This window comes from Notolepis coatsorum (assembly GCF_963971535.1).
Source record: "Notolepis coatsorum genome assembly, chromosome: 6".
Taxonomy (NCBI): Eukaryota; Metazoa; Chordata; class Actinopteri; order Aulopiformes; family Paralepididae; genus Notolepis; species Notolepis coatsorum.
The window spans coordinates 189,004,979-189,022,767 of NC_140170.1; the positions used below are offsets into that span (position 1 = coordinate 189,004,979).

At 43.2% G+C, this 17,789-nt stretch overlaps 1 protein-coding gene across 1 annotated transcript in view; it reads left to right on the top strand.

The window, feature by feature from the left end:
* The window catches only part of LOC311230660 (NACHT, LRR and PYD domains-containing protein 3-like), a 32,908-nt gene extending 26,094 nt beyond the window's left edge, over positions 1-6,814 (top strand). Inside the window, exons 10-13 of the mRNA XM_084317013.1 lie at positions 406-579; positions 978-1,151; positions 5,676-5,710; positions 6,024-6,814. Of these exons, the coding sequence (XP_084173139.1) occupies positions 406-579; positions 978-1,151; positions 5,676-5,710; positions 6,024-6,559 (919 nt within the window). The 3' untranslated portion in view covers positions 6,560-6,814. The remainder of the gene's footprint in view (positions 1-405; positions 580-977; positions 1,152-5,675; positions 5,711-6,023) is intronic.
* Positions 6,815-17,789: the final 10,975 nt, after the last annotated feature.

Here is a 17,789-nt window from a genome sequence, read left to right on the forward strand (position 1 = left end):
GGCGAAAGATTGGACGGGATTCGGCTGTCCTAACTGGGATGGGTAGTTCATTCCACCATTGTGGGGCAAGGACTGAGAATAGGCGGCTTCTCTTTGATGACCCTCCGGGAGCTTGGATAGGAGTAGATCTGAGGCGGCCAGAAGACGCAGAGCGTAGGGGTCTTGAGGGTGTGTAGTTAGAGACCATTGACCGGAGGTAGGCGGGAGCGGTTCCCTTTGCCGCACGGTATGCTAGGTCGAGGGCCTTGAAGCGGATACGTGCAGCAATTCTATTATATTCTCCACTGTTCTATTAATCTTCTTCAGGTTGAAGCAAAACAGCCTCACAGTGAAATGCTGTAAGGAGTTATGTCAATAATATAGCACGTTTCAGTGTAACTAATGGTATCTCTATTGCATATCCAGACTTGGTGACTGTAACCTCTCAGAGACGAGCTGTGAAGCTCTGGCCTCAGTTCTCAGCTCCAACCCCTCCCACCTGAGAGAGCTGGACCTGAGTAACAACGACCTGCAGGATTCTGGAGTGAAGCTGCTCTCTGCTGGACTGGAGGATCCACACTGTAGACTGCAGACTCTCAGGTTAGTGTTCCTGGACCAGTTCAACAGACAACCATGTAAAACATCTTTTAGACATCAGATGAATAAGAAATATGTACATTTGGTGTGTTGGTTAAATACTAGTATCTGTGTGTCTGTGTGGTTTTCACTTGTGTGTGTGTGTGTGTGTGTGTGTGTGTGTGTGTGTGTGTGTGTGTGTGTGTGTGTGTGTGTGTGTGTGTGTGTGTGTGTGTGTGTGTGTGTGTGTGTGTGTGTGTGTGTGTGTGTGTGTGTGTGTGTGTGTGTGTGTGTGTGTGTGTGTGTGTGTGTGTGTGTGTGTGTGTGTGTGTGTGTGTGTGTGTGTGTGTGTGTGTGTGTGTGTGTGTGTGTGTGTGTGTGTGTGTGTGTGTGTGTGTGTGTGTGTGTGTGTGTGTGTGTAGGCTCTCAGGCTGTCTGGTCACAGAGGAAGGCTGTGCTTCTCTGGCCTCAGCTCTGAGCTCCAACCCCTCCCACCTGAGAGAGCTGGACCTGAGCTACAATCACCCAGGAGACTCAGGAGTGAAGCTGCTCTCTGCTGCTCTGGAGGATCCACACTGTGGACTCGAGACTCTCCGGTAGGATATGGTACTTTAGGGGTTAATGGATGGTGTGTGTGTATTATGTGTGTGTGTGTGTGTGTGTGTTTGATTGATTGATTGATTGAAAAGTTTATTAACAGATTGCAGAATGGGTACAGTACAGTACAGCTCAATACATACAATTGTTAAGGGGATGCAGACCAGAGAAAGACTTTCGACTTGTTTACATCAGGGTCCCCCATTTTCAATTCATCATAACATATATGACATACATGACATACAGATAGACAGTACTGCTACATCTATACATTTATGACATATCAGATTTGCAAATACAGTACTGTTTGTGATACAAAAGTGTCCAGAAAAGGAGTGTATATACATTTGGCATAGAAACTGTACATTGGAGGAGGTTGGTTGGGTGGGGTGGGGTTGGGTGGGTTGGGTGAGGGCTGTACATTGGAGGTGGGGGGGGGGGGTTGGGAAGGGGACACACACACATTTTACACTGTACATTTGAATATTGACAAAGCCTTACTTGGTCATTTACTGTACAACTAGGTTAGGACATTTGTAGGGGCCAGTTTCGAATTGCAGTCTCACGTAGGTGTTTTTTGAGAGTGTTTTTGAAGGTGGGTAGTGATTCACATTCCTTTACAGCTTTAGGCAGGGCGTTCCACATTGATGTGGCATAATTGCGAAACGTGTTTAGTCCCTTGTTTGATCCGAATCTGGGTTTTACATGATTTGTGGAGCTCCCTCTGGTGTTGTGATCGTGGTATTCACTGACCTTTGGGAAGTATTTTGACATGTACATGGGTACCTTGGTCGCGTAGTGTATCTTGTAGACCAGGCCCATTGCAAGTTGCTGTACTCTGTCGTCTACTCTAAGCCATCCTAGGTTGTCAAAGTGGGCAGGGGTGAGGTGGGTTCTAGGAGTCAGGTCAAGTAGTAGTCTGACTAGCTTGTTTTGAGATGTTTGTAATTTGTTTTTTAGTGCCTTTGAGGTGCTTTGGTACCATGAGGTGCAAGCATAGTCGTAGTACCCTTGAATGAGTGCTCCTGCTAGAGTCTTCAGGGTATTCTTGTTTACCAGAGAGGAGATCCGGTACAAGAATCGCGTTCGTTGGTTGACTTTTTTTATTACATTGGATGCCATTTTGTCACAGGAAAGATTAGCCTCTAGGATGGAACCCAGGTAGGTAATTTCATCTTTCCTTGTGATAATATTGTCACCCACTGTAACCGAGAAGCCGTCGGTCTTGCTGAGTTTGTTATTTGAACCGAAGAGAATGGACTCTGTTTTGCCCATGTGTAATGATAGTTTGTTGTCGGCGAGCCATATGCAGATTTTGCCTAGTTCCGAGCTGAGGGCTTTTTCAACCTGTAACTTGTTCTTGTCAGAGACCAGCAGGGCTGAGTCGTCCGCAAACAGGAACAAGTTGCAGTCACAAGCTGACGACATGTCATTTGCATAAATTAGGAATAGTAGCGGTCCTAGTATGCTTCCTTGTGGAACACCACAGCTCACTGTGAGGGGGGGGGATAGTGTACCGTTTACTTCCACCATCTGTTCCCTCCCCTCCAGGTAGGATTGTATCCAGCTCACTGATAAACTATCAAAACCAATTGCTTTTAGCTTGTCAATCAGAATGGTGTGATTGACAGTGTCGAAGGCCTTTTGTAGGTCCAGCATGACCATGCCGCAGTATTTGCCCGCGTCCACCTCTTGTTTGATGTGGTCGTTCAAGTAGAGAAGGCATGTGTCAGTGGAGTGGGATGTTCTGAAGCCAGATTGGAATTTGTAGATTAGATTTTTTTCCGCGAGGTACTTTTCGATCTGTTCGTATACTATTTTTTCCATGACTTTCGAGATGGATGTAAGGATAGAAACAGGGCGGTAGTTACCCGGGTCTAATTTGCTGCCCTTTTTGTGCAGGGGTGTTACTCTCGCAATTTTGAAGTCCTTGGGGACGTGTCCCTGTTTTATGGAGAGGTTTATTATGTGTGTGATGACTGGGGTGATGGCTGCTGCTGAGTCTCTGAGGAATTTGGAGGGGATGTTGTCATGGCCAGTGGCCTTGTTTGGTTGGAGGGCGCTCAGTTTTTTGAGTACCTCATCTGTAGTTACTATTTCCAGTTTGAAGTCGTCTTTGTGGACGCCTAGGTTCTTGTAGTATGCTACTATGTGTTCTACCCCATACTGCCCTGAGTGGGAGGGTAGTTTGTTTACCAGTGTTGTGGCTATGTTTGTGAAGAAAGTGTTTAAGTAATTGGCTACATCCAGCTTGTCTGTGATGAGCGTGTTGTCCGTCTTTATGTTTATGTTTGAGAACCTGGTTTTGAGTTTTTTACTGCAGCCTAGTTGATTGTTGAGTAATTTCCAAAGTTCACGTGGTTTATTTTTGTTTTCCTCGGTTTTGTCATTGATGAAATTTTTTTTAGCAGTTTTGATCATGGAGTTTACGTCATTTCTTAGTCTGTTTCTTTCTAGTTTGAGTTCAGTCACGTGGTCTTGGAGTTCACTGCTCGTGCTTTTGGTAAGCTTTGACTGACTTTTACGAAACTCAGAGCATTTTTTGTCTCTGGCTTTCATAGCGGTCAGTATTTCAGTGTGCATCCATGGCTCAGCGCGATTTTTTACCCTGGTGGTTCTTAGGGGGGCCATGTTGTTTAGTATTGATGAAAATTTGGTTTTGAAGCCAAGCCAAGTTTCTTCAACCAGTGTACCATTGAGTTCATCTGACCAGTCCAGACTCTCCAGTTCAAGGTTAAAGGCCTCGCTAGAGTAGGTTTTGAGGTCTCTAGATGTGACTGTTTTGTGACAGCCAGCCTTTAGTTTTAGCTTTTTGCGGGTACAGAATATCATATAATGATCACTTAACCCGCATGCTATAACCCCTTTATTGGATATCTTGGACTTGTCAGAGGTCAGTATGAGGTCAATGGTAGTCTGAGTTGATTCACATATCCTTGTGGGTTGGGTGATTAGTTGGCTGAGGCCGTGCAGATCACAAAACCTATTGAAGGATTTGAAGACGGGTGCATCTTTTTGTTGCATATCCGTGTTCCAATCCCCAATAAGAATTTTTTCCGCATCCTCCGCTCCAGCTAAGCACACATCCATAGTATCATAAAAGCCAGTTTGATCTGGCGGTCTGTATATTGTGCCGACTAGAACAGATTTTGCCCTTTCAAATAAAATTTCCACCCATACGGTTTCAATTGTCTCATGATGAAGGTCAGTACGGGTAATGAATTTGGTGTCCTTATGTATGTACATACAAACACCACCTCCATACTGGTTTCTGTCATTACGGACTATAGTATAGTTCTCTATTTCTATTTCAGGGTCTGTTACAGATGGATCAAGTTTAGTTTCAGTAAAGCATAATAAGTCTACCTTACCGCTCATAAACAGGTTTCTTATTTCGTCCAGCTTATGCTTAATGCTGTTCACATTAAGGTGAAAGATGTGTAGTCCGTTTTTATTAGCTGTGTTATTGATGTCTTCAAGTTCCAGGTAATGGTTTTCTGGTGCTGCTGTGGGGGAGGGAGGGGGGGGGCTTTGTTGTTGTCTCCGTGAGGTCTGTGTGCTGGTGTGTGGGGAGGGGGGATCCTTTGTCCTGTCTTTTCTGGCGGCAACCCTTTGTTCTCCTGGGCTGGTAAACATAGCCAGCCTGGCTAGGTTGGCTAATTTATCAGGCGATTTGTCCGTGGGGTTGCCGGTTGGATTTCTTGTGATTTGCACCGGTGTTGTAGCCTCTGGTTCATCCCGTCTAGTTCTGGTCCCTCGGGCGTTCCGTTGTAGTTGCGCCGGTGATCCAGTAGTGGGCGGTGGAGGGTTGTTGATGTTGGATGATGCATTGGTCGCAACGGTGGTCGTCGCTGTTTGCGTCTGTAGTCCGAGTTGTCTCGCTTGGTACCGAGTGATAACTGGACCTGGGTTCAGCGGAATGTCTCCCGAAAGAAGCAGGTATAAGAAGATCATTGATCTTCTATCAAACCTGCCCGATGGGGGTAAACTCTTTCGTCCCGGATTCGACGTTAACACGCTGTGTATTGCTGCAGTCCCCATGGATGGATGTTTCCTCTCCGAGCCATTTAGAAGGTAAAAGTCGCAATGGGACTCTTTTTTTACCTTATCCACTCCTGTCTGGTGGTATTTCCATGTTGAATTAAGGTACTGATCCGTAATCCAAAGTAGGGTGAGTAGAAAGTGTATAGTAAACCTTGTTGTTGATTTACTTTGACGTCGTTGTTGGGAGCTGAGAATAATGCGACTGTCCATGTCGAAAGCCGGAACAAGCCTGTGTGTCTGTGTGTGTGTGTGTGTGTGTGTGTGTGTGTGTGTGTGTGTGTGTGTGTGTGTGTGTGTGTGTGTGTGTGTGTGTGTGTGTGTGTGTGTGTGTGTGTGTGTGTGTGTGTGTGTGTGTGTGTGTGTGTGTGTGTGTGTGTGTGTGTGTGTGTGTGTGTGTGTGTGTGTGTGTGTGTGTGTGTGTGTGTGTGTGTGTGTGTGTGTGTGTGTCTAAAGGTCTCTTGTGTCTACCTCTCCTACAGTGTTGACCATGGTGGACAGTGTCGGTTGAAGAAATGTAAGTTGAGCTTGTTGTTCTGCACATGTACAGACTGAGCTTCCCTTCAGGATACGGAGGCATTTCATTAATAACAGAAGAACTCAGTTGATCGATTATAAAATAAATACAACAGGTTTATTCAGTTGAGGAAGTTAAAGCTGCATGAACTGGTTTTTAAACGAGGACCATGTAGACCCAACCACGTACGAATGCTCTTTCTTCTACTTGATCCTCGTGTCAGAAACGATCAATGCAGCTTTAAACATCCTAGCGTGAATGAAGATGAGTATGATGTATTGTGTGATAAATCCTGTCATGGTCTCTCCATCAGATGCCTGTGAACTCACACTGGACCCAAACACAGCACACAACCTCCTCTCTCTGTCTGAGAGGAACAGAACGGCAACATGGGGACAACAGCGTCAGTCGTATCCTGATCACCCAGAGAGATTTAACACCAACTATCCACAGGTGTTGTGTAGAGAGGGTCTGACTGGACGCTGTTACTGGGAGGTAGAGAGGAAAGGAGGAAGGGTTTATATAGGAGTTACATATAGAGGCACCGGAAGGAAAGGAGGGGCTGCTGACTGTTGTCTTGGAGAGAATGATAAGTCCTGGAGTCTGTATTGTTGTGATGATAGATACTCTGCCTGGCACAACAGAGTTAAACACATACCTGACCCCCCCCAGCGCTCCACCAGAGTAGCAGTGTATCTGGACTGTCCTGCTGGCACTCTGTCCTTCTACACAGTCTCCTCTGACACACTGACACACCTACACACCTTCCTCTGCACTTTCACTGAGCCCCTCTACCCTGGGTTTGGGGTTTTTGGTGAAGGCTCTGTGACCCTGTGTCAGATAGAGTAGCTTCATGTGTCAGATAGAGTAGCTTCATGTGTCATATAGAGTAGCTTCATGTGTCAGAGAGAGTAGCTTCATGTGTCAGATAGAGTAGCTTCATGTGTCAGATAGAGTAGCTTCATGTGTCAGATAGAGTAGCTTCATGTGTCAGAGTAGTTTCATGTGTCAGATAGAGTAGCTTCATGTGTCAGATAGAGTAGCTTCATGTGTCAGATAGAGTAGCTTCATGTGTCAGATAGCCAGTGGCGTCGCGTGGGTAAAATAACAGGGGAAGCCAAAAAAAAAGTATTAAAAAAAAATTATTAAATATTTTTAATATTTTTTTTTTTTTTTTTTTTTTTTTTTTTTTTAAGTCAAGCTGTCACCATGTACACTACAGTATGGCTCGGCGGCCAGTCAAACTTTCTTTTTATTTATTTAACAGATTGCAGAATGGGTACAATACAGTACGGCTCAATACACACAATTGTATAAGGGGATGCAGACCAGAGAAAGACGTTTGTCTTGTTTACATCAGGGTTATTAATACTGCTGGAGCATTGGTTAATTTTTGGTCCGATTTTTCCTTGCACGATTTTGCGCGCCGCGTGGGAGCAAATTCGAGACACATATTCGGTTGCAAAAAGGTGTCCCACGGTCTCCTCTATGGCCGTGAACATTTTCACGCGGATCGGAATCACGGCGCGCCCGTGGGACACTTTTCCGTTTCGGCGAGTTTATTCCACGCTTTCGACTTTCCTTTTCTAAGCATTTTCGGGGCTACATGTGAATGAGTAAAAGTTGCGGGATGCCCAGATGTTTCCACCATAGAAAGCTCGCGTGGATCCCATAATAGACTCACTTAATACAGCGTTTTTAAAATTACGCGACATTTTCAGGGTCGCGAGCCGACCTTTTCCCCTCGTTTTCGATGATGGAAGTGATTTAGGAAAAGCTTCGGCACGCCGAGAGGTACCCGTGGATTTAATCTCGCGAGGATCGGGGCAATATTCGGCCCGTGGGAGCAGTCACGGGTTAATACAATTTTCAGAGTGCAGAGGGGAGGTGTGTGCAGAGGGGATGCCAGACTAATTATTCTGCTCACAGCCCCGTTTTAAACTTTTAAGGTGTGGCAGTCAGCTCGAATCTGATTGGCTAGTATCGGTTTTGGACTCTACATACATGAATCACATGGTTGAGGCTGGAGAAAGACACCTACCCCTGCCTCTCCTCTAGCTGCAGTGAGCATAGTGAGTCTGACAGTGTGTTAGAGAGAGTGAGAAGGAGAAGAGGGAGACATTTAAAAAAAAAAATAATAATAATAATAATTATAAAAAGAATGTAAACTATTACATTTTTTTTTTCATATTTGATATTTGATATTAATTCATATTTTGATAGGGAGGCCTGGCTTCCGTTGGCTTCCATAAGGATTCGACACTGCAGATAGCGTAGGTAGAGTAGCGTTCTGTGTCAGATACAGTAGGTAGAGTAGCATTCTGTGTCAGATAGAGTAGGTAGAGTAGGTTCCTCTGTCAAATACAGTAGGTAGAGTAGCTTCCTCTGTCAAATACAGTAGGTAGAGTAGCGTTCTGTGTCAGATAGAGTAGGTAGAGTAGCTTCCTGTGTCAGATAGAGTAGGTAGAGTAGCGTTCTGTGTCAGATACAGTAGGTAGAGTAGCTTCCTGTGTCAGATAGAGTAGCTTCCTGTGTCAGATAGAGTAGGTAGAGTAGCTTCCTGTGTCAGATAGAGTAGGTAGAGTAGCTTCCTGTGTCAGATAGAGTAGGTAGAGTAGCGTTCTGTGTCAGATACAGTAGGTAGAGTAGCTTCCTGTGTCAGATACAGTAGGTAGAGTAGCTTCCTGTGTCAGATAGAGTAGGTAGAGTATCTTCCTGTGTCAGATAGAGTAGGTAGAGTAGCTTCCTGCGTCAGATAGAGTAGGTAGAGTAGCTTCCTGTGTCAGATAGAGTAGGTAGAGTAGCTTCCTGTGTCAGATAGAGTAGGTAGAGTAGCTTCCTGTGTCAGATAGAGTAGGTAGAGTAGCTTCCTGTGTCAGATAGAGTAGGTAGAGTAGCTTCCTGTGTCAGATAGTGTAGGTAGAGTAGCTTCCTGTGTCAGATAGAGTAGGTAGAGTAGCGTGTGTCATGGAGGAACAGTCACACTCCTGCCTAAAGACAGCTGCTGAAATGATGGTTTACTTTAGACTTCACTCCGTCTATGAACACACACACACACACAATGGGGGGTCCGGGAGGGGGGGTACGAGCTAGAGCATATGTGTGTAGGGTATTAGATAGCAGGTATTAGGGGTATATCCTGTATAAGACATTTAACTAAATGGTGATTTCATTGGATGTGCACTGTTAATTAATGCTTGTATATCTTATCTTGTGTTGTCATGTTTGTTTATGTGTTTGTTTAAAAAATTATAAAATACAAGAACACACACACACACACACTTGGAGGAAGGTGTGATTATTGATGTGTATTATTTGTAAAGTGATTAGCTACTTATTTTACTAAACAAACATGACTCATGAATCAGCGTAAATGTAATGTATTCTGTGTGTAGATTCATGGTTTTTATATGATACAAATACACAAAGACATGTATTTTATATTTTGAAAATGTAATAAATGAGATGTTTAGACACAGTGCATTGACATAATCCAGTTATTGTTGTTCAGCTGAGCGTTCTTGATATTTGTGATTGACTGATTAAAATATGTTTTCTTTCAACCTTTGTTTTATTTGGTATATTTCAGTATCTGTCTTGATTTCTAGAATAGTTTCCCATAATTTCAGGTTTAAAATAACAGAATGAACATAACTTTTACATTGACTCACAACTTCCTTCTCTGCTCATGCAGCCTGATTGGCTGGAACTGTAATCAGGGAAATTAAGTTGACTTTTAAGCTTCATACTTTTTTCTTTTTCTTTTATATTTTATTTAGATTTTCCAATATTCAAAACATACTAAATGACAATACTGAGACATTTACAGGACAATAACAACAACAATAACAGCAACTATATGTGGGTACATACTGTATATATGCCTACGGTAATTCCGTTGTACATATGTAGAATAAAGTGATAAAGGCCCCTATCAAACAAACATACCAAGAAAAACAAAACCAAAAAACAAACCAAAAAAACGTTCAGAGACATTGAAAGATACAAAGTGACCCCAACACAACATTACCAGAATGATTCAAGATTCAAGAGGTTTATTCATCACATACATACACAAGACATAATAGTGAAATTAAGGTGGCCATGCCCGCTTCGATTGTGCAAAAAATACAAATAATAATAGAATAAAATAGAATAGATAATAAAATAGACATGATAAAAGTACTAAGATAAAATACAATGCAATGCTAAGCTTACGAATTAAAAGGAGAGAGTTAAATCATTTTGTGTCCTGTACTGTGCAGGACAGTGATTAAACAGTAGCAGGACAGTGATTAAACAGGTGCATCACAGTGATTAAACAGTAGCAGGACAGTGATTAAACAGTAGCAGGACAGTGATTAAACAGTAGCAGGACAGTGATTAAACAGTAGCAGGACAGTGATTAAACAGTAGCAGGACAGTGCATCACAGTGATTAAACAGTAGCAGGACAGTGATTAAACAGTAGCAGGACAGTGCATCACAGTGATTAAACAGTAGCAGGACAGTGCATCACAGTGATTAAACAGTAGCAGGACAGTGATTAAACAGTAGCAGCACAGTGATTAAACAGGTGCATCACAGTGATTAAACAGTAGCATCACAGTGATTAAACAGTAGCATCACAGTGATTAAACAGTAGCAGGACAGTGATTAAACAGTAGCAGGACAGTGATTAAACAGTAGCAGGACAGTGATTAAACAGTAGCAGGACAGTGCATCACAGTGATTAAACAGTAGCAGGACAGTGATTAAACAGTAGCAGGACAGTGATTAAACAGTAGCAGCACAGTGATTAAACAGGTGCATCACAGTGATTAAACAGTAGCAGGACAGTGATTAAACAGTAGCAGGACAGTACATCACAGTGATTAAACAGGTGCAGGACAGTGATTAAACAGGTGCAGGACAGTGATTAAACAGGTGCAGGACAGTGCATCACAGTGATTAAACAGTAGCAGGACAGTGCAGGACAGTGATTAAACAGTAGCAGGACAGTGATTAAACAGTAGCAGGACAGTGAGTAAACAGTAGCAGGACAGTGCATCACAGTGATTAAACAGTGCAGCACAGTGATTAAACAGTAGCAGGACAGTGCAGGACAGTGATTAAACAGTAGCAGGACAGTGCAGGACAGTGATTATTATTATTGGTGGGTCCGCACCAATACAATACTGTGCCAATCCAAGTGCTCCTGTCCATCTTCATCAGGGATGTGACAGCATTAGCGATCAGTTGTGCATGTTTTTCCATTGTTTCGTTAAAAAAAATTTATGTGTATTCCCACAAATAGCTTTAAAGGTGTATTTATCCCAAATGTTTCTCAAACTTTATTCCACCCAAAGTTAAAATACTACTTCATGTTCACCTCCTAAAGGTATATATGCTTGAATTACATTCAAGTAATCTCATGACTTCCAGCTTGCTAGCCCATACAATTCCTTCAGGAAAATGTTTGCTGTTTAAAGGAATGCCAGGTGACAACTTAATAGTAAAAAACTTGTATTTAAGGAATGACAGTTGACAACTTAATAAATAGTAAAAAAAACTTTAATTTAACATGAACAATAAAAATGTAAGTTTAAAGGTGCTATAGAAAAAATATATAGTACAATAATCATAACAAAAAAGATCTATATACATCTAAATGGTAAATGGCTGCATTTATTTAGCGCTTTTATCCAAAGCGCTTTAGAATTAGTTATGCACATTTTACCCATTCACTCACCCTTTCACACAACGATGGCAGAGGAGACCATGCAAGGTGCCAACCTGCTCATTGGGAGCAATTAGGGGGTTATGTCTTGATCAAGGACACTTCGACAAGCTGCCTGGAAGGAGCGTGAATCGAACCTCTGGATTACCAGACGACTGCTCTACTTGGTGGTAATTTCCATACACCCCTCGAACACTATGGGTCAAATGGTTGATGAGTTAAGAAAGGCAGCAGGGCTAAAGCATAGGGGCTGAGCTAGCCATTAGGAACTCTCAGCTGAGAGCAATGATGCCTCCAACAAGAGGGTCTGACAAATGATTCATGAGTTGTGATTCAAGTAGGCGTGCCAAAATAGTTTGTGTGTGTATGTCTGTCTGTCTATCTGTGTGTGTCCTTGCCCCATGATCAAGCTTTCCAAAAAGCTTGTCGCTGTTTGACGGCAATACAGATTATACTTTTAATACAGTGTGCAGCACAATCTCCTTTTTCATACATAACCTTACCAAATCAACATACAAACACACCTTTATGCACTGTAAAGATCCCATAAATAGCCCCTCTCCTGGTGAGCAGTTGGCTTTCAGAGAGCTCTGGTGGTGTGGGACCTGGGCAACAGGGGCAGGTTGTCTCCTCTGGTTCAAGTTTTGTTGGTATCTCACAATCTTCTTTTGTGAGATTTTCGGAGAGTGTCTCTGGAATCCTCGTTCTCAAACAAGTATTCCATCATGCAAGCATTATCTTATGTGCCGATAATACACCTCTGCAAAAAGCTGAACGCATCAAGTATCTGGGAGTATGGCTTGACCCCGAACTCTCATTCAATTTCCATATTACCTCTACTGTTAATAAAATGAATCGTAGCATTGGAGCCGTTTATAGAGCTAGACATTGTTTTTCCTTCACTGTTAGAAAGAAACTTGCACAACAACTTTTTTTTGCCAATAATGGACTATGCTGATGTTGTCTATCAAGCTGCCTCCAAAACCCATTCATCACCTCTAAATGGGGCATACAATAGACTATGCAGATTTGTTCTTGACTGTCCGTTCACAACCCACCATTGCACTATGTATCAAACCTTAGACTGACCTTCTCCTACTTTAAGAAGACAGAGACATTGGCTGCAATTGATTTTCAAATGTATCCATTCTGACTATCCTGCTTATCTGAAACAGTTGATGGTCCCTTTTTCTTGCACTTATCGTCTAAGACACTCTGTACAGTATTTTTTCACAGTCTCTCCATTTTCAATAGCAATGGCCAAGAAATCTTTCATGTTCAAAGCCCCTTCAGACTGGAACAATCTTCCGGTGAACATTCGATCCATATCTTCATTTTATCTCTTTAAAAATGCTCTTTGTTCAAATTTTATGGTCAAGTGTACATGCTTCCTTGGTGGGGCTCCTGCGCTGGTGAGGGGACGTGGGGCACAGCCGTCCTTTACGCGGGTGTTACGGGTTAGCTAGTTGGCTCTACGCCTATGTTTAGGCAGGGGGGGGGCCGATTGGCTGATTTGGGGCGCTTGTTGGGCAGGTTGATTGCTCCTCTTCTCCTGCCAGTCCTGGAGCTCAATATCTATTACATCCTGTATTCTACTCACCCTTTGAATGTTTTGTTGGGCCTTTCTCGCGCCGGCTGCCTGGCGGTGTCATCGCGGGGTTAAGCATATTTGATTGGCCTGCGGTGGCACCGTCATGTGACTGCCGTGGAGTGGGCCTATCATGATGGAGATTGAGACATATCCTCTTATCTTCTTATAATGAGACATTCTCTTACAATGTGTACTTGTCTGTTGTGTTTTTATGTGTCCTTTATTTTTTATTTATTTTCTTTGTGTGCCATGTGTTCTGATTCTGAATTACATTGCACAAAATGTGGGACTCTCTCGAAAACGAGATACTGTATCTCAATGTGGTTATCGCAATAAAATAATTTCAATAATTACCTCTTGCTTTGAGTTGCCCTCCCTTTCCTTGGCTGAACATTCCTTTAACAAACTTATATGGGTCCCTATCAAATGTTGTCCTGACATGTTCCTTCTTCTTTCTCTTCCTCCTAAGTTGTTCTGCCCTCCTGATTTGATTCCTGAGTACTGCCAACCTATTTCTTAGCTCTTCCTGCAAAACATGAATTCCCTTTCGCATCTACTGACGCCTCTCTCCACTGTTTTCTTATCCGTCTCCTCTTTCTCATCTACTGACGCCTCTCTCCACTGCTTTCTTAGCCGTCTCCTCTTTCTCATCTACTGAAGCCTCTCTCCACTGCTTTCTTAGCCGTCTCCTCTTTCTCATCTACTGACGCCTTTCTCCACTGCGTTCTTAGCCGTCTCCTCTTTCTCATCTACTGAAGCCTCTCTCCACTGCGTTCTTAGCCGTCTCCTCTTTCTCATCTACTGAAGCCTCTCTCCACTGCTTTCTTATCCGTCTCCTCTTTCTCATCTACTGACGCCTCTCTCCACTGCTTTCTTAGCCGTCTCCTCTTTCTCATCTACTGACGCCTCTCTCCACTGCTTTCTTAGCCGTCTCCTCTTTCTCATCTACTGAAGCCTCTCTCCACTGCTTTCTTAGCCGTCTCCTCTTTCTCATCTACTGACGCCTCTCTCCACTGCTTTCTTAGCCGTCTCCTCTCCTTCACCAATTTCTCCATTTCCTTCTGCCGTCTGGACCCAACTGACTGCCATCTCCCTCTTTCTCTCAATGATTCCAAATCTTTCAGCACCATAATCATAAATAATGTCTCCCATCTTCTCCACTGTTCCTTTAAGTCCATCTAACACCATTTTCAAATCCCTGTTAACCGTCTCCCATTTTTTCCTTTAATTTGCCCTAGATCAGTGGTTCTCAAACTACGGGTCGCAATCCAAATTGGGGTTGCGGGTAGGTGACAGTGGAGCAAGTAAAAAAAACAACAGCTCTTCTCTGACCAGCATGCTGGCCTCAGTACCATCTACATCTCCTCCTATAATGGGGTGTTAACGCATGCCAGCCCCCGATGGGGTCAATTCCCTCAGCCGTCTTTCCATGCAGTCACATGAAAAGTAAGTGTCAAGCCCTGTGATGTTCTCAAATCAATAAGTCATCGTGTTTAATAATCGTGATTTCAATATAAATAAGAATAATCGTTCTTATTGATATTGAAAAAAGATTTAATTGAAGGCTAGGGGGCGTGAGATGGGATAGTCGTGTTTAAGTGAGGCTCCACTAACTCCTACAAAAGTGTACAATTTAAGAATACAATTCACCGGTAGAAGTAAAAGGAAACTTGACAATATAAGTCGTAGATGCGCAACTGTGCTATGGGGAAACCGACTAAAGCCAAAGGTGCTGAAAAACAAGCTACAAGAGAGGACGCTAGCAGAGAGGCTAATGCTAACAGCAACCTGACGGAGCCGGACGGCGACCAAGCTACAGCGCCGAACGAAGTACCGACCACGACGGACATCGTGGCTGCTATTAATCGGCTGAATCAAAATGTCGACTCAAGGTTTGAAAAGCTGGATGCATCACTTGCTAGTTTGAAACAGACATTGGATAATATTGAGGAAAGGGTAGCCTCAAACGAGAATGGCCTGAATGATCATGAAAGCCGAATTAAGATTCTGGAAGACCAATGTGCCGATTGTGCCGTGTGGGGGGCGGAGGCCAGGGCGTTCGGCGATCTCGTCTCGCGCTGAAGACAACAAAACACTCGGATCATAGGTGTAAAAGAGGGCACGGAAAATGGCAACCCTACAGATTATTATAATTTATTTTTGTATTGTTATGTAGATTTTTATAGTTTGTACTACCGGGCAGTCCGGTAGAGAGAGAGAGAGGAAGAACGGGAGACAGAGCGGGGGGAAGACATTCGGCAAAGGACGCCGGGTCCGGGAATCGAACCCGGGTCGGCCGCTTCGCGACGCAGTGCGTTACATTGATCGCCACTTGGGCGCCCCAACCCTACAGATTTTTTTTTTCAAAACTTATAACAACATTGCTGGGAGATGAAAACTTCAACAACAAGCCTGTTAAAATCGACCGAGCACATAGGGTCAGTGTGAAGGCAGCAACAGATGGCGCTCCCCGCCAAATGATAGCACGGATCCATCATGATTCAGTGAAGGAGCGCATTCTGAGGCTTGCCACACAGAAGTTCCCCTTACAATACGAGGGCAGGCAGTGTTGAAGCTACGGAAGCGATTCGATAACATCAGGACCAGATGCAAGACTGCGGAGGTGAGATGCGGATTCCAACATCCAGCGACGTTCGTGGTATCGGTTGGCACAGACACGCGGACGTTCAACAACCCGAAGGACGCGGAGAAGTTCCTAGATGACAACAAAGTGCCGCGATAATCCAGTCCAACGGTACAGACAGCTTCAATAATGTGATCCTCTCAAATTGCAGCGGCTTATTGTGCCCACTCTACCTACTTCTAATAATTTTTTTGGACAGGTGGAGACTATTGCATACACAGACTACTAGCTCTTAAGGTTTTTGACTTGGAGGTGTTTGTTCTCAGAGGGGAGGGAGGGAGGCAGAGAGGGCCCCGGAGGACAGCGCAGTGTGTTTTTCATGTTAGTTTGCGGCAGTTCATATATATATATATATATTTTTTTTTTTATCTCGGAATGTATACATCACTTCGTGCGATTTTTTTGTTGTTACATGAATAATATTGATATATGGCGGCTGGGTGGCGCATCGGTCTAAGCGCTCGTCACCAACGCGTGAGACACCGGTATCGAATCCGGCTGTCAGCGTTGCCTCCGGCTTGGTCCGGCCGTCATACTGACTCGATTGGCAGAGTCAGCGGGAGGGAAGTCGATGGGTGGTAATCTGGTCGTTGTAAACAGCGACTCCTACAGGTCGGTCAGGGCGCCTGCACAGCAAGGACAGGAGATGTCGAGGGTAGTGTGATTTGATTTGATTTAATTAGGGATCCCCATTAGCTGGTGCGATAGCAACCAGCTAGTCTTCCTGGGGTCCACACACAAAAAAAACATACAAAAACTCTATTGCAAAAACAAAATTATTAAAAGTCAGTACACACAATGCATAATTAACCTACTGTAACAAATTAAGATAGCTAAAATTACATTAGTGTAAAACAAAAACTAAAAATTACTTTACAGTGTTAAAAACAATTTAAAAACTATTTAAGTGAATCTACTGTAAATGCAGCATAGGTTCCGAGGCAGGCCATTCCAAAGAGTTAATGCTCTAAAAATAAAAGATCTCCCCAAAGCGCTGGTTCTAGGACCTGGCAATTCAAGCTGCCCACTACTGGAACCTCTAGTGCAGGGGTGTCAAACTCATTTTCACAGAGGGCCACATCAGCATTATGGTTGCCCTCAAAGGGCCAAAGACCGTATAGATGTTAATGTAATGTAAAATAAATGTAGCTACACATTTACATATAGTTAAACATGGTGTTTCTGTATTTATTACTTATTCAAGTTATACATATTGCATATTCATTTGCATAAATGTAAAAATATATGTTAGCTTATGTTATTTTAACAAATAATTTTAGTTTATCAGAACCCCATATTACTCCACCAATCAATGATCAAACCATTCAAGTAAATAACAAAGAAGAATATCATCAAATACAAGCTATGACATTAAGTTTGTTCAAAACCTTTTTGTCACAGTCAAGAGGGGCAGAACTAACAACTGTGAGCTGCAAAGAACACGTGGGACAGATGTAGCAGATGTTACAAAAACAAATGGCTGCATACAACCTTGCAGAGGCCATACATCCAACTAATGGAAGATAGTTTAATTAACTTTAATTAACAGATTGCAGAATGGGTACAGTACAGTACAGCTCAATACACACAATTGTTAAGGGGATGCAGACCAGAGAAAGACTTTCGACTTGTTTACATCAGGGTCCCCCATTTTCAATTCGTAATGAAATTGCTATTATGTGTCTGCATGAACACACAACTGTAACTGTACTGTAAAAAAAAAATCAATTAATGTAAAAAAAAAAAAAAAAAAATTTTTTTTTTTTACCTGAGCTCTTGGGGGGCCACATCAAATGACGTGGCGGGCCGGATTTGGCCCGCGGGCCGTGAGTTTGACACCTATGCTCTAGTGTAATGCTCGTGCACAGTATTACTAAAAACAATCTGATTATGTATAAAAACAGGTGTTTTACTGCTCATGACCAACTTGAACAGCACAAAAAAGACAATCTATTTTCAACGTTAAGCCAAGAGAGGCGGGCATGCATACGGCTCACATTAGACCTTAGTGAGCAGCCCAGTACCAACCGTGCGGCCCTGTTCTGGACCACCTGGAGCTTCCTGAGGTCACCACTGGCAGCAGATGACCACATCGCAGAGCAATAGTCAAGATGACATAAAACTAA